The 15,228-nt window shown below is 46.6% G+C and overlaps 5 protein-coding genes across 10 annotated transcripts in view; 1 reads left to right on the forward strand and 4 right to left on the reverse strand.

Annotated features, from left to right (window-relative positions):
• The first annotated feature begins 41 nt into the window (after nt 1-41).
• On the forward strand, nt 42-1,135 carry LOC120955860 (uncharacterized). Its single transcript, XM_040377057.2, has 3 exons — nt 42-670; nt 733-976; nt 1,045-1,135. Exons 1-3 carry the CDS (start codon nt 120-122, stop codon nt 1,114-1,116), a joined length of 867 nt encoding a protein of 288 aa, XP_040232991.2. The 5' UTR covers nt 42-119; the 3' UTR covers nt 1,117-1,135.
• On the reverse strand, nt 1,011-2,438 carry LOC120955859 (sulfotransferase 1A3-like). Its single transcript, XM_040377056.2, has 3 exons — nt 2,095-2,438; nt 1,856-2,035; nt 1,011-1,763 (listed from the first exon to the last, which is right to left on the reverse strand). The coding sequence occupies exons 1-3, from the start codon at nt 2,310-2,312 to the stop codon at nt 1,139-1,141; spliced, it is 1,023 nt and encodes a 340-aa protein (XP_040232990.2). The 5' UTR covers nt 2,313-2,438; the 3' UTR covers nt 1,011-1,138.
• A 1,515-nt stretch (nt 2,439-3,953) lies between these two features.
• On the reverse strand, nt 3,954-5,519 carry LOC125906392 (luciferin sulfotransferase-like). Its single transcript, XM_040383042.2, has 3 exons — nt 4,937-5,519; nt 4,680-4,859; nt 3,954-4,596 (listed from the first exon to the last, which is right to left on the reverse strand). Exons 1-3 carry the CDS (start codon nt 5,113-5,115, stop codon nt 3,972-3,974), a joined length of 984 nt encoding a protein of 327 aa, XP_040238976.2. The 5' UTR covers nt 5,116-5,519; the 3' UTR covers nt 3,954-3,971.
• Nucleotides 5,520-6,134: 615 nt separating this feature from the next.
• On the reverse strand, nt 6,135-7,444 carry LOC120959572 (luciferin sulfotransferase-like). Its single transcript, XM_040383043.2, has 3 exons — nt 7,196-7,444; nt 6,953-7,132; nt 6,135-6,862 (listed from the first exon to the last, which is right to left on the reverse strand). The coding sequence occupies exons 1-3, from the start codon at nt 7,351-7,353 to the stop codon at nt 6,238-6,240; spliced, it is 963 nt and encodes a 320-aa protein (XP_040238977.2). The 5' UTR covers nt 7,354-7,444; the 3' UTR covers nt 6,135-6,237.
• A 514-nt stretch (nt 7,445-7,958) lies between these two features.
• The window catches only part of LOC120959571 (muscle-specific protein 300 kDa), an 85,150-nt gene continuing 77,880 nt past the window's right edge, over nt 7,959-15,228 (reverse strand). For 5 of the 6 annotated variants that reach the window (XM_049608215.1, XM_049608214.1, XM_049608220.1 and 2 more), the window contains 7 exons: nt 14,608-15,168; nt 11,589-14,536; nt 11,204-11,239; nt 10,457-11,089; nt 10,197-10,389; nt 9,217-9,287; nt 7,959-8,802 (listed from right to left, as the gene is read on the reverse strand). In XM_049608215.1, the coding sequence (XP_049464172.1) occupies nt 8,565-8,802; nt 9,217-9,287; nt 10,197-10,389; nt 10,457-11,089; nt 11,204-11,239; nt 11,589-14,536; nt 14,608-15,168 (4,680 nt within the window). In that variant the 3' untranslated portion in view covers nt 7,959-8,564. The remainder of the gene's footprint in view (nt 8,803-9,216; nt 9,288-10,196; nt 10,390-10,456; nt 11,090-11,203; nt 11,240-11,588; nt 14,537-14,607; nt 15,169-15,228) is intronic. The other variant, XM_049608216.1, reaches the window with a different exon arrangement.

Raw genomic sequence — 15,228 nt, forward strand, 5'->3', positions numbered from 1 at the left:
GTTGCCAGGCGAAGCCAGGCAGTTGTTTACTTCCGCATCCAAGCAACCTCGCTAGTCGGGCTTCTTCGCTCCACCTGGTGCGTGCTGTATTTGTGATATTTATTCAACCCGAAAAAAACATGGTTCCCAATCGTTGTATTTACTATCTAACAGTCGCCGTACACGTTGTGCTTGTGCTCGTTGCCCTTTGGAAGGTATTGCTGCAGGAAAACCTTTGCTCGCAACTACTGGAGCAGTACGATGGCATGCTGGTTAGTGGTGGTGCAACTGCTACAAAGCAGCTCTGGTTACTGGGCCTACGTTTGCTGCAGCTTGTCGACGTACAGACCGTGCTGCTGCACGGCTCCTCCATCCTACTATCGAACCGGTTCTTTCACGATCCCTACAGTCGTCATCTGAACGGAATGTCCCACCTGTGGAGCGTGCTAACGTGCTGCTGTATGCTCACGAACCTCCTCGCAATGCTGTTGTTTTTTCGTTTCATCAGCATCACCTACAGTACGGTACAGGATTCACTGTACGGTGGTCTGGAGATGTATCAGTTTGACAGTGTTTGGAGTGATTTTTGGAACCATCTACAAACCCATTCTCAGTGCTGCGGCGTGCGAAACCACACCGACTGGACGGGAATGTTGTGGGAAACGCCGGAAAAGGAAGATCAATTTAGAAGGTAATGAAATGGCGGTGACAAGCTGTGATAGTGTGGTTAATTAATTGCAATTTTCTGCCAAGGCTACTGCTGCCAGACGGAGGCCAGACTCCCGCGCTAGTTCCAATTAGCTGCTGCCGGAAGCAACATCATCACTGTACGGGCGCGCAGCGTATCAATCTCGGCGTAACGGAGCTATTACGCACCGCCGCCCTAGATGGCACGAGCATCATCAATCATACGGGCTGTTTCGCTTCGGTGCAGAATAGTCTGGCAAGCACTGTACGGTTGATCAGTACGCTGGATGTGATTCTTTGCTCGATGCAGGTCAGTGGGCTCAAGTGCAAGAGAAGTTCTACCATTGCTGCTTAATATTATTCTTTATTTTCTTTCAGTTTGGTACAATATTTTTGATGAGAATTTTATTCATTGCTAATCGAAACTTTCAATCGAATTCGGCGATATAATTAGATTCGTGTGCCTCAGTAATCATTCAAACAATTTCCTCTGCTCTTGATTAGGAACCTTTTCCTTGGTCCACTCATCGAGCAGTTGGATCTGCTCAGGTGTCAGTTCCTTCTTCCAGCCTTCTGCTTCACCTTTTCGAATAAATTGCTCCCCTTTCTTCGTTGGATCTCGGCTTTTATAGTTGACAGTTGGATTGTCACGCATCGACTTAAAGGAAAGGTGCTGGTACAGCAGTTCCAGCTCCGGCTTGCTGTACGTTTTGCCGAAAAACTCACACACCTTCCTCACGACCGATGGCAGATAGTGTTTCATCTCTTCGAAGGAAAGGTATAGGATGTTATCGCAATCTTGTAGCTCATGGTACTCGATCACGTGCGCATGGTACGGTGAGTAAAACTGATGCTCACGAACAAACGATCGCAGAAAGGTATCCATCGAGCCACGGTAATGGATGCCCTGCGAGTGAAAGAAGTACGAAACGGCCACCGACTTTGGGTTGCGTCGGATGTGTATGGTTTTGGGTTTGACTTCCCAGTAGCGCTTCGGTAGCATGGACACTGGAAGATGCGTCTTGATGAAGCGAGGACGTGGTGTATTTTTTGCACGCTCAAATGAACTCGTATCAGTGGGATGTATTAAACTAACTCTGAAAAACCAGAAAAATAGAAAGATTTATATTAGGATCTTCTGCAAGAGATATCACATTAGATACGGTGCATAGTAAAAGATCTTGCTTACTCCAGAAAAGGGAAGCGGATTTGTAAAGATTCTGCTCGCGCTGCTTCAAAGTTAAGATCGTTACAGATCAGCCAAACCATCTCTTGAGTCCAGGTCGTTCCACTCTTCGGATAGGAAATGACCCACACATCATCTGGGTACACTTCCGCTTCAAGGAGTTCCTGCTCGTACTGCTTAAACCTAAAAACATATTACACATTAGTATAGGGATAAAGACTCTCTCAATTGTAGATTCTTACAGAGTTGTGTAGCAGTGAGCCTGTGGCGTCCAGTTGGGAATCTTAATCGGCACATGACTGTACAGTTTCGCACGCACCATGATGTAGTCATCCTCTCCCGTTTGTCCCTTGTTCTCCACGAACAGTGGATCCGTTATTTCCGTATATTCAAACGACATGCTGCTTCCGAAGCGTCCAAAGCACAACTGCCAACTATTGCTGCAATCGGGTTTGTTCATATTTATCTACATCCAGCTTTTGTAACATGATTTACTACCGGTACGGGGATATTGCACCGAGTGCCAGTGGTTTTTTTTTGCTAAGAACACAAACACTCTGATGTATACAAACTGTAATATATTGAGACAAACCTCTTCCTGTTATCGCATTTCCTCACGTGGCGAGACTGCAGTACTTTCTCACAGGCTGCACAGATGCACTGCAATCCTTATCGAAGAGAGAGCGAGAGAGAGAGAGAGAAAGAGGGGGCAATTGCTGGTGAAATAGTCTGTTATCTTGCTGCTTTCGATGATCGTCATTATCAGACGAGCTATCTTTTACACATGCACGCACACATCCGTTTGCTCATCTGGCTTTTACAGCGAAACGGTGTAGGTTCATGACCTACAGTAACAAACGGAAGGTTGCTGTGCCGTGATCATTTCCGTTGTATTGCATGATAATTCTTCATATGGATCATTTCAAACCCGCTCGAACGTTCTTGACCTGCGGCAAGAGTGGTTGTTGTGAACTGTTTCGGCTTGGCTCCATCGGCAGCTGTTTGGTTTGGTACGCAGCAAAACAGTTATCAGTTACCGTGCCGATGCCTATAAAGTGTTCTCGATCTATACGAGTTTTGAACCCAAGACGAGTATGTTGTAATGACAATAACACACACCGTCTAGTGCTATCGTCTGACAGTTTATTATTCTGGTTTTAATTGCAGTGAATCCCATGCCGTATTGCCACCTCAAGTGGGCGTGATATGCATTATCTAACATTGGGGCCCTTTCCGTTTGAAGCTCGTAGAATGAAATTTCAGCCTGTCAGCTGTTTGCATTGTATAGCAGTTTTCGAGCAGCTATCTAAGTGAGTATAATATACAGGTGGGCTTATCCCAAGGTGTATGAATTTAGAAGGCTGATTTTTATCGCTTCTGCTTCTGAATGAAGATTATAAGAGTGTTTTGAGTATTCGTCAAGCCTCCAGAAAGCTCGTTGGAGCAAAAATTTTCACTCGTTCTGTCAAAAAGTGATATTCAAATTTGGTTATAAAAAATGCTATGAGACCACCTGGACTACATACACTTTGATTCCACATTCGATCACCTGATTTCTTTAATGCACCTTGGGATAAATGTAAACAAACCCGTGTTTTCGAGCAGGTACTCGAATCTAATTCTAGCTTTTAGGCTAAAATTTTCTAGACTGAAAATCGCAGGCTAGTTTTTTGTGTGGTTTTGTATGGATTGTTTACATGATTTCAGCCTCCAACTGTCAAACTCCATACAAAAAACTAACTAGAATCGTGAAAGCCCCCATTGTCTATGATTTAACAGGGATCTTGGTAGAATTGGGTCGTCTGATACCATACAAGTAACATCACGGGCCCACCAGGCTCTGCTGGCCTTGGCGAACTTCATTTGCTGCACATTGGTAAGATCGACGATCACGTTAAGTTCATCATTATAGCGACTCGTTGCTTATCCATCGATTCTTAAAAACCCAAAATTTTACTTGACATCTTCATAAACCCTTCTTCAGTAATACATTATAATTGTGTTGGCGATTCTGATTAGAATAGAAATCAGACCCGACCTTGTAGGAATGGACAGGATTGCCCTTGCTTTATTTATCTTTTTTTATTGCCTATCAGTTTGATCCTCCTTATGCAAGCAGTTATTCAAATAATTTCCTGTGCTCTGGATTTGGCACCCTTTCCTTGGTCCACTCGTCAAGCATATGGATCTGCTCGGGTGTCAGCTCCTTCTTCCAGCCGTCCGCTTCGCCTTTCCGCATAAACGGTTCCCCTTTGGTTGGGCCTTTTGGATTTTCAAAATTGACAGCTGGATTGTCACGCATCGACTTGAAGGAAAGGTGCTGGTACAGCAGTTCCAGCTCCGGTTTGCTATAGGACTTCCCAAAAAACTGACAAACCCTCCTCACAACCGATGGCAGATAGCGCTTCATCTCTTCAAATGAGACATGGAGTATATTGTCACAATCGCGCAGCTCATTGTACTCTATCACGTGCGCATGGTACGGTGAGTAAAACTGATGCTCACGAACAAACGATCGCAGAAAGGTATCCATCGAACCACGGTAATGGATGCCCTGTGAGTGAAAGAAGTAGGAAACGGCCACCGACTTTGGGTTGCGCCGAATGTGTATGGTTTTCGGTTTGACTTCCCAGTAGCGCTTCGGCAGCATCGACACTGGAAGGTGCGATTTGATGAAGCGAGGACGGGGCATATCTTTCACATCCTTGAACGAGAAGTGTAAAGCAGCAGACTGTAAACCAATTCTGGGAAAGAAATAAAGATAAAGAAGCAGTGTTAGTAAGGGATGCCCCATTATCACACAATACTGTGTAAATGTGTGTCTTACTCCAGAAAAGGGAAGCGAGCGCTAATTTTTTTCGCTCGGGCTGCTTCAAAGTTAAGATCGTTGCAGATCAACCAAGCCATCTCCTGGATCCAGGTTGTTCCACTCTTTGGATAGGAAATGACCCACACATCATCTGGATACACTTCCGCTTCGAGTAGCTCCTTCTCGTGCCGCTTAAACCTTAAAACACATAGCACACACACACGCGGGTATATTATTGAAATAATAGAGCCTTTTTTGCGGTGTTGTGTACTTACTCCGTAGTAAAGCAATGAGCTTGGGGCACCCAGTTCGGAATCTTGATTGGTACGTCCTTGTACTGTTTCGCACGCACCATGATGTAGTTCTCCTCTCCAGTTTGCTCCTTGTTCTCCACGTACAGTGGATCCGTTATTTCGATGTATTCAAACGACATGCTGCTTCGTTCACTTCTCATCCAAAACTACTCACCCATTCGGGCATCTGTGTTCATTTTTATCTAAGCAGAGAATTTGGCACGGCGAAGAGATTATTATGTGTGTGTGTTGGATGTCTCCAACTATAATTAGCAGACCGTTTGCTTGTTATCACGCTTCTTTACCACAAAAAGATCGTACTATCAACGGTTCTGGACGGTCCACGGACCTCTTTCGGAAAGAGAATTGACCGATAAAATGGTGCGTTATCTTACATATTTGGTTGTGGAGTATCATTGGACGAGTCCAAACTTCTAAACACACACCCGTGTTCCCATGGTTGTGGTTGAACCGTTTTGGGTAAATAGGCTAACCTTGACCTGTCGCAAGGGTGGTTACATCCAACACAATCTCTTGCTTTTATTGTATGCTTCAATAATCTATAGCTCGAAAAAAGAGAGTTTTAATTTATTGCCAATTAAACTTTCCTATTCAAATCATCGAAATTAAAATATGACAAATAGGCTTATTGTGATATTTTCAAGGAAAAGAAAGAGCTCTGCGTGTACTATTCAATTCAGATGAATCAATAAATAAATTTGATCTAGAGTCTGAGGTGTTGAGGACCGTTTCCAATCCATACGTTAGATGCGATTCTTCTAAACTACAGTGACGGCCATGTAAATTCGGACACCGCATATTTTCATCTTTTATCTGACTTTGCGACACCATGGACAGTTCCCTAGACCACTCATCGGCAAAACTTTCTTCACACGTCTTTGAGGATACTCTTTAGCTATGCAAATGCAAAAAATCAGACCGATAACTTTTAACATCTCGATAAAGAGTTACTTAAACTTTTAGAATTATCAGAAATGAAGGAGTAGTGGAAATGTACCGCCTTACCTGCCATTAAACACTTGATTAACTTAAGGGAACTGTCCATGGTGTCGCAAAGTCAGATAATAGGTGAAAATATGCGGTATCGGACTTTAGATGACCGCCACTGTATGCAGGCAATTAAAAAAAGGCTATTTACATTGCTTTAAAATGCTATCTTTTTATTATTGTCTCTCTTTGTTGTACCTTTTTCAATGCGTGCTTTTTGTTTCTTTCTAATCAAATCTTTCCAATTCAACTCATTCGCCCATGGTGTCCTTCCGTTATTCAAACAATTTCCTGTGCTCCGGATTTGGCACCCTTTCCTTGGTCCACTCGTCAAGCATATGGATCTGCTCGGGTGTTAGTTCGTGTTTCCAACCATCCGTTTCGCCTTTGCGTATGAATGGTGTTTTCTTGATTGGATCATTCGGTTTTTCACGATTAAGCGTCGGATTGTCGCGTATCGACTTGAAGGAAAGATGCTGGTACAACAGTTCCAGCTCCGGTTTGCTGTACGACTTGCCGAAAAACTCACACACCTTCCTCACAACCGCTGGCAGATAGCGCTTCATCTCTTCGTACGTAAGGTGCAGTATGTTATCGCAACCCTGCAGCTCGTGGTACTCGATCACGTGCGCATGGTACGGTGAAAAGAATTGATGCTCACGAACAAACGATCGCAAAAACGTATCCATGGAGCATTTGTAAAAGAATCGTTCGGAGTGAAAGAAGTACGAAACGGCCACCGACTTTGGGTTGCGTCGGATGTGTATGGTTTTGGGTTTAACTTCCCAGTAGCGCTTCGGCAGCATCGACACTGGAAGATGCGTCTTGATGAAGCGGGGACGGGGCGTATTTCTTGCGTACTCGTACGTATTGAACGAAACGGGGGCGAACGAACTAGCCCTAAAATAGAAAATGTTAAAGATACACTTCTAGCAAATAGTTCACCTCATCGCACCTCAAAAACAGTGCGTAATAAAACGCTCCACTTACTCCAGAAAAGGAAAGCGACTTTGTAAACTGTTTGTTCGGGCTGCTTCAAAGTTAAGATCGTTGCAGATGCACCAAACCATCTCCTGGACCCAGGTCGTTCCACTCTTCGGGTAGGATATGACCCACACGTCATCTGGATACACTTCCGCTTCGAGCAGGTCCTTCTCGTGATTCTTAAAGCTTAGAAAACACACGTGGACACGTTAGGAAAGGTATAATGCCTCTTTGGGCGTGGATTCTTACTCTACGCTAAAGCAGTGAGCCTGGGGCACCCAGTTCGGAATCTTGATCGGCACATGACTGTACTGCTTGGCTCGTACCATGAGGTAGTCGTCCTCTTCACATTTCCCTAAGTTCTGCACGAACAGTGGATCCGTTATTTCGATGTATTCAAACGCCATGCTGTTCCTGTGAAATCTAAACGAAAACTACTAATGGCTTCCGACTACTGCAACCATTTTTATCTAAATTCGGGTGTAACATGAGCTAGTACCGGTCCATAAATTTGGCACTGCGTGTGCTAATCCTGTGTGGCTGTGTATGTACGATGTTGTGATAAACTCTTCCTGTTATCGCAATGTTTAGTCTGCACATACCACACATTTCAAATTGGGTGAAATGGTTTGTTATCTTGCGGTGTGCGCCACTGTGTGGAGCATTATCAAATCAAACCTAGAACCATCAAATCTAGGTTCATGACCTACTGTAAACTTACTTGAAATTCACTGTGATCTGGAAGCATTGAAGCACGTGCTCTTGACCTACCACAACAGTGATCAACAGCACATACAGTTTGCTTGTCTGTTTATCGTTTATTCTGGTGTATTTTGTTCTCAAGAGATCTCTGCTTGCCTGGTGCTGCTAGCCTCAATTAGGACTTTTTCTACTCGCACGGAAGTCTTCTTTTACGCTCCGATGGTTGACCTTGTTTTGGGCCCATCGAGTAGAATATATTTTTCGGAATCTTCTGTTTGTTGAGTAATTCAATCGAAAAATCCAAACCCAATTCGATAACATTTCTAGACAACCTAGAATACTTTTATTATATCACGCTAAATATATAGCTTACAGACCTAAAACAAAAATAAAATAAAACCGTCATAAGAATGCCACTTCAGCGCTGAAAACAAAACAATGCAAAAAATGCTTAAATACATCTAAAAGGTTAGTGAGGGGGTAGATTAGTTGCCAGCAGCTCTTCTGTTTACCAAAGTTATATCGAGCTTAAAGGCTGTACTTAAAAGCTATTAAGAAGAAGAGCATTCCCTTCTCGGTTTGCTACACGCGCGTTTGTACTACTGCGTCGTGCTTTTCGTTGGATTTCGATTCGCCATTCGATCTATATCTAGCTAATGTATGTATGTGCAAAAACAAAATGGCAATACAATATTTATGTACGGTGTGTTTCTAAAGGCTGTACAGCATACAGTGTGTAAATAGCCATTCTTTCCATGTTTGAAGAGCTATCCAGGCACTGCTGGGACCATTCTCTCTCACACTAAAATTGCCTCATTTTGCGCTTTATAAAAGGAACACAAGGAATGGAGTCAGGGAAGGGATGTGGATGTTGGATTGGGCTGGTGGTTGTTGCGGCCCGCTCGTTCGCAGGTCGCTAGATCGGTGGTGGACCGTTCGGATAGCGTAGCATCGGTTCCAGGCTGCGGGCAAAGTTGTTGGCCAGGGTGCAGGAGTACTCCTCACCGTGGGGCATGAGCGTGACCACACCGAGCAGCAATAACAGCATCGCCTGGATGGGCAACGAGGCACGTATGACACGGCCCAAGAATCGATAGCTTCGCGTGAGTATCGTGGTGTTGATGACATCGTCGTCGCCCTCTGCACTGCCAATGCTGTGAAGAGGAAAGAAGCGGCATTAGCATGGTGCTGTAACTTGTAATCTTGTGAACATAAAACACTTTACAGAACATCCTAAACATCCTGACAATTATAACGATCCAGATCATGATAAATCAAGCTACAATTAAAGCAGATTGATCCTCTGCTATCTATTCTTAGGTCTTAAAACTTAATACTAAGGTCCTAATTGAATACTGATACGTTGCAGATCACATTTTCCTGCTATACTCATCTTTAACTTAGCTCAAAATCTACTACACAACAGCTTTTGCAAAGGAAAAACAACACATTTAGTAACTATTCAACAAACTACTCAAACAACGTTCTACCAACAACACAGCTGCTCTCAACTCTCTTAACAAAACTTAACAAATAAACAAACAAACAAAAAAACGCTAAATAATTACTTTGTACTGGAATCGTGTGCCGACGCTTGTGATGGATGGTTTCGGGATCCGCTACCATCTTGCTGGTGGCTCTATATACGAGTAAAAGGCATTTGGTTTTGGGTTCAAACGGTGGCGGAGCAGATAATTAAGGTGTATAAAGTATACGTAAAAAAGAAAGAAATGAGAAAAAAATCAATATTGATTACAAATTCCAATTGGAGCATGTTAAAAGGAGTCAAATTTGATGAAGTTCACACATAAATCGATTATGTATATGTATGGATTGGAAATGGGGAGGGGGGATGTGATAGGATTGGAAAAGATGGTATGAATTGGAGAAAGGTATAATTTTGATAGGAAAAGAGCTACAATAACAGCAGCGAATGGCAAGTCCAATAGGTTCTGAGTAACAGTCAGAGTTGTCCAATTAGACTTTACGAAGGTGTATACTTTAGAATCTAATATCACATATCCTTCAATACGCTTTAATGGTGCTTCTTGCATGGCTTGCTTATGGGTAGTGGTAGATGACAGGAGCTCAACAGGCACAAAGAAGACACAGATGATGGCTAACAACGTACTCCGAAAGTAGTGATGTTTGGAGGAGCTTGATGATAGAAGGACGCTGATATACACGCGTGGTTTTGTGGGGCAGTTCGAAGGTGACGTGACGTGGCGGTTTTAGGCGTGCGAAAACTCTCTCAACTACTTACAGACAAACAGACTGTGTGCAACAAACAAAACTGAGACCGCCGCCGCAGTAAGTCCGCGACTGGTGGTAACGATGTCGACGACGACGACGACGACGACGACGAAGACAACAGCAAAAGCTTCGTTGGCGGTGTGCGATGAATAGTTGGTGATGGTATAATAAGAGGTTGGATAGGTGGTGGTTTTGGTGGTATTGGTGGTATTGGTGGTGGTGGTGGTGGTGGTGGTGGTGGCAAGATATATTCTCAAAGAATGACACATCTAGATGCGTCCTCGCTTGCACCTACCTCCTGCTGTTCGGATGCCTGTCGGCGTCTTGCCTGCTGCCGATCGACGGTCGCCAGCGAGGCGTTCGAGGAGGAGGAAGGAATTTCGGCCAGGCTGGTGCTGCTGTCATAGCCCAACGCGGCACCTATCTTGATGATGTACATCTCCACCAGGCGGCGGATCGAGTGGAAGCGCAGCCGAAGATCAGTCAGCCTAAAAGTAAGAGAATTATTCGCAATCAGTATTCTGAGATTCGAGAGCTCCTACCATCACAACTTACTTTGCATACACTTCATCGAACTTTTCCGACTTGTTCGCATCGACGTACTTTGTCAGCTGGGAGGTCGTCTCCTGCAAACTCACGACCCGCGGCTCGCAACGCATCAGATCCGCCCGCAGCTCCCGGAACATGCGGTACTTCTTCTCCACCAATCGCTGATCGCTGGTCAGATCAATCGGTTCCGAGCTCTTGATCTTGTTCTCCGTCTGCTCCAACCATCCGCTCAGCTCCGCTATCGTCCGATGGAACTCGCGGTTCTCCATCAGCGCACTGTTCAGTGCTGACTGCCAGCGGGACGCTCCGGTACAGACGGCATCCCAGCGGCGGTTGTTCTTCTGCAGCCGCTCGCGCAACTTGGCCGCCCGATCGGTATCGCGCGTGTGCGTCGCCAGATGTTCGCCGACAATGTTGAGCGACTTGATGATGCTCTTGTGACTGTCGAGATCGAGCAGGAACTCGCGGTGGTCCTGTATCGTGTCCTCCAGCGCATCGATGTCAGATGGTGGGCTGGAGAGTTGATTGCGCTGCGTCGATTCCGCCATTGCGAGCCACTGCTCGAGGCGCCACAGATCGTTATCGATCTGCTGCCAGTTGCGGTTCGTACACAGCGGACACGTTAGGTAGTCCGCATTGCTAAAGGGAAAGAGAAGGAGGAAGCATTAATACAAATCGTCACAATAGCTGGTGATACGTGGAGAGTATTGAAGGAGTTAGGAGGAATAGAAACAGGTATAGTGTAGCACTTACTGTACGCAGTTAAAATTGTAAGCATTAGGAATGATCCTGTACGATGCGGCGAACAGACAGACAGACAGATAGATAGAGAGAGCGAGAGTTACAGAGCGTTTAATGAAGAAGAACAGGTGTCAGCAGAAGTGATACAGAGTGTGTATGTGGATAGCGATTGTTTCGGCGAATGGAGTCAGTGGCCCATCATCAGTTGACAAGGGAACCGTGTTCGAGTCGGAAACAGTGGATAGAAAGAGAAATAGAAATGTATGAATGATTAAAAGCTGCAATAATTTTGGAAATGTATGGCGTTTGGTTAATGGCGAGTAGCGTGTAACACACTCAAACACTCAAAGCCAATCTGGATGAGGCGCTCGTGTACGCAAGCGAATGATTGCCGTACCTTGATTCTTCCAGCTGTTCTTGCTTCTCCTTCCACACGGTCAACAAACGATGATATCGTTCCGTTTCTTCCTTCACACGCACAGTGAAAGCTTCCTCCACTGTGGCGTGACATTCTGCAAGCAGCAGTGTGCTCAAATGCTTGATCAGCTCGATTGAGGACTCGCAGGCAGCGGACGCTTTGGAAACGTTCTGCGTCGACGACATGAAGTTGTTCGCATTGATTGCTTCGATCGCTTCCTCCAGCTTGCGCAGATTGGTGTCAGCTTCGGTCAGTGCGGTCTCCAATTGATAGCGGTAGGCATCCTTCGCTGTTATGGACTCACTGCGCTCGAGCCGCAGTGTATTTACCTGGACGGCCACTTCCTTTTCGTTGCGCACTTCGAACGCTTCCGTTGCTCGGGTTAGCAGTGCATCGAGGCGCGTCTTGACGCTATTGCCCAGCTCGTGATATTCAGCCATCTTCTGTCGAATGTCTTCCGTCATGGTGTTATTGTTGGCGTGTCGTTCGATTAGGCCCGCACCGAGCGTGTCCTCCTTTTCGAACAGGTTCACCACGAACAGCAGCTCACTGTGAAGTTCTCGTAAGCGATCAATGCGTGCTTCCGCAGACAACGGACCATCCGCTGTCTGCTCCGGGGGAATGTGTTCGATCTGCGTCACCTGCACGTCGATCTGTGTCAGCGCGAGAATGATACGCTCGTATTCCATCACGAACGTACCGTACTCCGTTCGGTAGCGTTCTACCTCGGTACGCAGACTGGTTAGGCTCAAGTGCAGTCGTTCCCAGAGTAGCAGCATCTGCTGGGCTGGGGCCGTCAGGAAGCGCAAACCATCGGCCGAGATGCGATCGTGGTGCGCCACCGATATGTACAGCCTGCGCATGATGCATTGGATCGGTTCCTGTGCAACGACATCATTCATTCGAATCGCGATGTTTTCCAGCTCATCGGCCAGCTGATCGCCATCGAGGGAAGAGGCCGATTGCTCTAGGTGACGAACGTACGCGTGCTGTTCGTGCACCCATTGCTGGTGCGATTCCACAATCTTCTGCAACTCCAGCAGCATGTTCCACAGGGCCAGTAGATCCTGCTTTCGACGGCCTGACTCCATGCACACGTTCTTCCACCGCCAGTCCAGATCCTTTGCATCATTTTGAATGCTTCGACGGTTAATGTGCACATTCCACGACTGCACATCGATGAACAACATCTCGCACAGGTTCAGTACTTCCGCCACATTACCACTATTACCCTCGATCGATCGCTGTAGCTTCTCGTAATCGTCCAGCAATCGGTCTAGATTGGTTTTCTCCAAATTGTCCACCGCAAACGGCATCCGAAGCTCGCGCTCGATCGTTTCCATCCACGCTCGCAGCTCGGCAATGCGCAATTCCAGCGAACGCATCGTTACCTCAATTTCCGATATCTTCTGAGCGCGACTGTCGCACAGCCGCCACAGATAGTCCCACTGTGCGTAAAGCTTCTCGAGATGGTTCATAATTTCGGTGTGCTCTTCCGCCGTTGAACAGTGCGCCAGCAGATCCTTGCCCATGGAGGTAAGCCAATCCTTTTCGCATTCCTTCAACGCTAACTCCTGACGCATCGATTCCTCCATACTGCGAATGAACACTTGATCGTCGGTACAGGACTCGTACTTGTTCGTATCGTTCAGCTTGTTCTCAAACAGTCGCATCCATTCCGTCAGCGAGTGGTAGTGCTCGAGGAAGAGTTTTCTGTTGCGTGACGCCTCCTCGCTACGCTTCACCTGCAGTACGATGCGCTGCTCCAGCTTGCTGTAGATCTGCCACAACGTCCAAACGCGTTTGTGCAGGCGCTGCACATCGAACATGCTGATGCATGCCTTGAGCTCTTCCTGCACTTGGCCAACCTCTTCCAGATTCGCCCGTACCGTGTTCAATCGGACGTGATGATTCTTGACGAGGTTCAGTCGCGCTTGCACACCACTCAACCGATGCTCCATGCCCGAACCGGCCGTACTGCGCTGATCCGCTTCCAGCTCATCCAGACACTCTTGCAGTTCGCGCAAACTCGTCTCCACCTCGTACGATTGCTTTCCGAACCGGCCGTGCAGCTCTTCAATGCCGAACAAGAAGTTCTTCCACGTTTCCACATTGTCCTGCAGCTTGGAAATCTTTTCCGCAATCTTGCCCTGTTCGCTTCGCATGCCCACCAGCGTACACTCGTCCTTCGTATACAGTGTCAGCTGCGACAGCTCCTGATTCATTGCGCTCAGATCACCATCCAGCCGGGGGAACTGTTCCAGCAAACCGTTAACCTTGCCGATCAGCTTCGGCAGCTCCTGCAGATTGATGTACTCCAGCTGGAGCGTGAACTTTTCCCGTTCGATGTTAGCGAGTGCCTCATACAGATCGTCACCAAGCGAACGGAACTTTTCCCAGTGCCACAGTCGATTGTCTGTCTCGGTGATTCGTTCCGAGAAACGATCGATTCGATCGGCATGCAGTTCGCTCAGCTCGTTGAACCGCTCCACCAACCGGACGTCGATCTTGCTCTTCTGTAGCAGCACTTTGCGGAGGCTTATCAGTAGCATTCTAATGAGCCGACATTGTTCGCGGTGTGCCTTCAGCTGACCGTAATCGCTCGGGATGGGTTCAGACAGGAACGTCAGCACAAACTGAAGATACTCTTGCCAGAATTCTAGCAAGCGCCCGTCATCCTCCGTTTGAGTGACGAGCTGCTGCACCAACTCCTGGTACTGCTGGAACGAGTCCTGTAGCAGATTTTGCGAGATTGAGTGCAGATTCTGCAGATTGCCATTATCATCCGCTGGTTCACGTTCGCGCTGAATGTCCTTAAGACGGGCGATTGTTCCGCACAGACTCAACATGTACGAGCGTAGATCAACGATCTTATTGTACAGATTCTCGTCGGCAGTACGCTGAGAGTGTGCCGATTGCTGGAGGCTCTGCAAAAAAACAAAACAGAAACGTCAGTAAAGAACATCTCTCAGGCATTGGACATCAAACTCCAACTTACCTCCTGAATGTGGTTCAACAAACCACGGGACGATTGCACGGTGTTAGCCTTCTCCGTTCGTGCAACTTCCCGCTCATGTACCTTGCTTCGTTGCTCCACCACATTCCGCTCGATATCTTCCAGCTTTTTACTACACTCGTCAATCTCCGTCAGCAGCGTATCGCCAATGTTGAATCCAACCTGCTCGTTGATGTCGCCGATCAGTTTACGCAGCTTCTCAACCTCTTGCCGCTGATCGAGCAGTGCCTGCTGGTACACTTCCACCTGTGGGAGATCTTCCAGCCGGTGCAAATCATCGTAATCCGTGTACTCATGGTTGACCCAGTCTTTCACCGCTTCACAGACGTCGTGATAGTGTTGCCACAGTTTCACTGCCTTCTCGTACCGGTCGCACAGATCGCGCAAGTTCTCGCGCGTACTTTCCCACACGACGCTAATCTGCTGCACGGTTTCCTGGATCTCGGCCGACACACTCTCGTCGGACGTTTCCACCAGCGGCTGGGCGATCGTGTGCAAATCCTCAATCATGCCCTTTCTGCTTTCAATGTCCGTCAGAAGTGTCTGAAAATGGGAAGGAATGAAATGTCTTATTACATCTTTAAAACCTTAAAAACGATTTCA

Source organism: Anopheles coluzzii, chromosome 3 (genome assembly GCF_943734685.1).
Source record: "Anopheles coluzzii chromosome 3, AcolN3, whole genome shotgun sequence".
Taxonomy (NCBI): Eukaryota; Metazoa; Arthropoda; class Insecta; order Diptera; family Culicidae; genus Anopheles; species Anopheles coluzzii.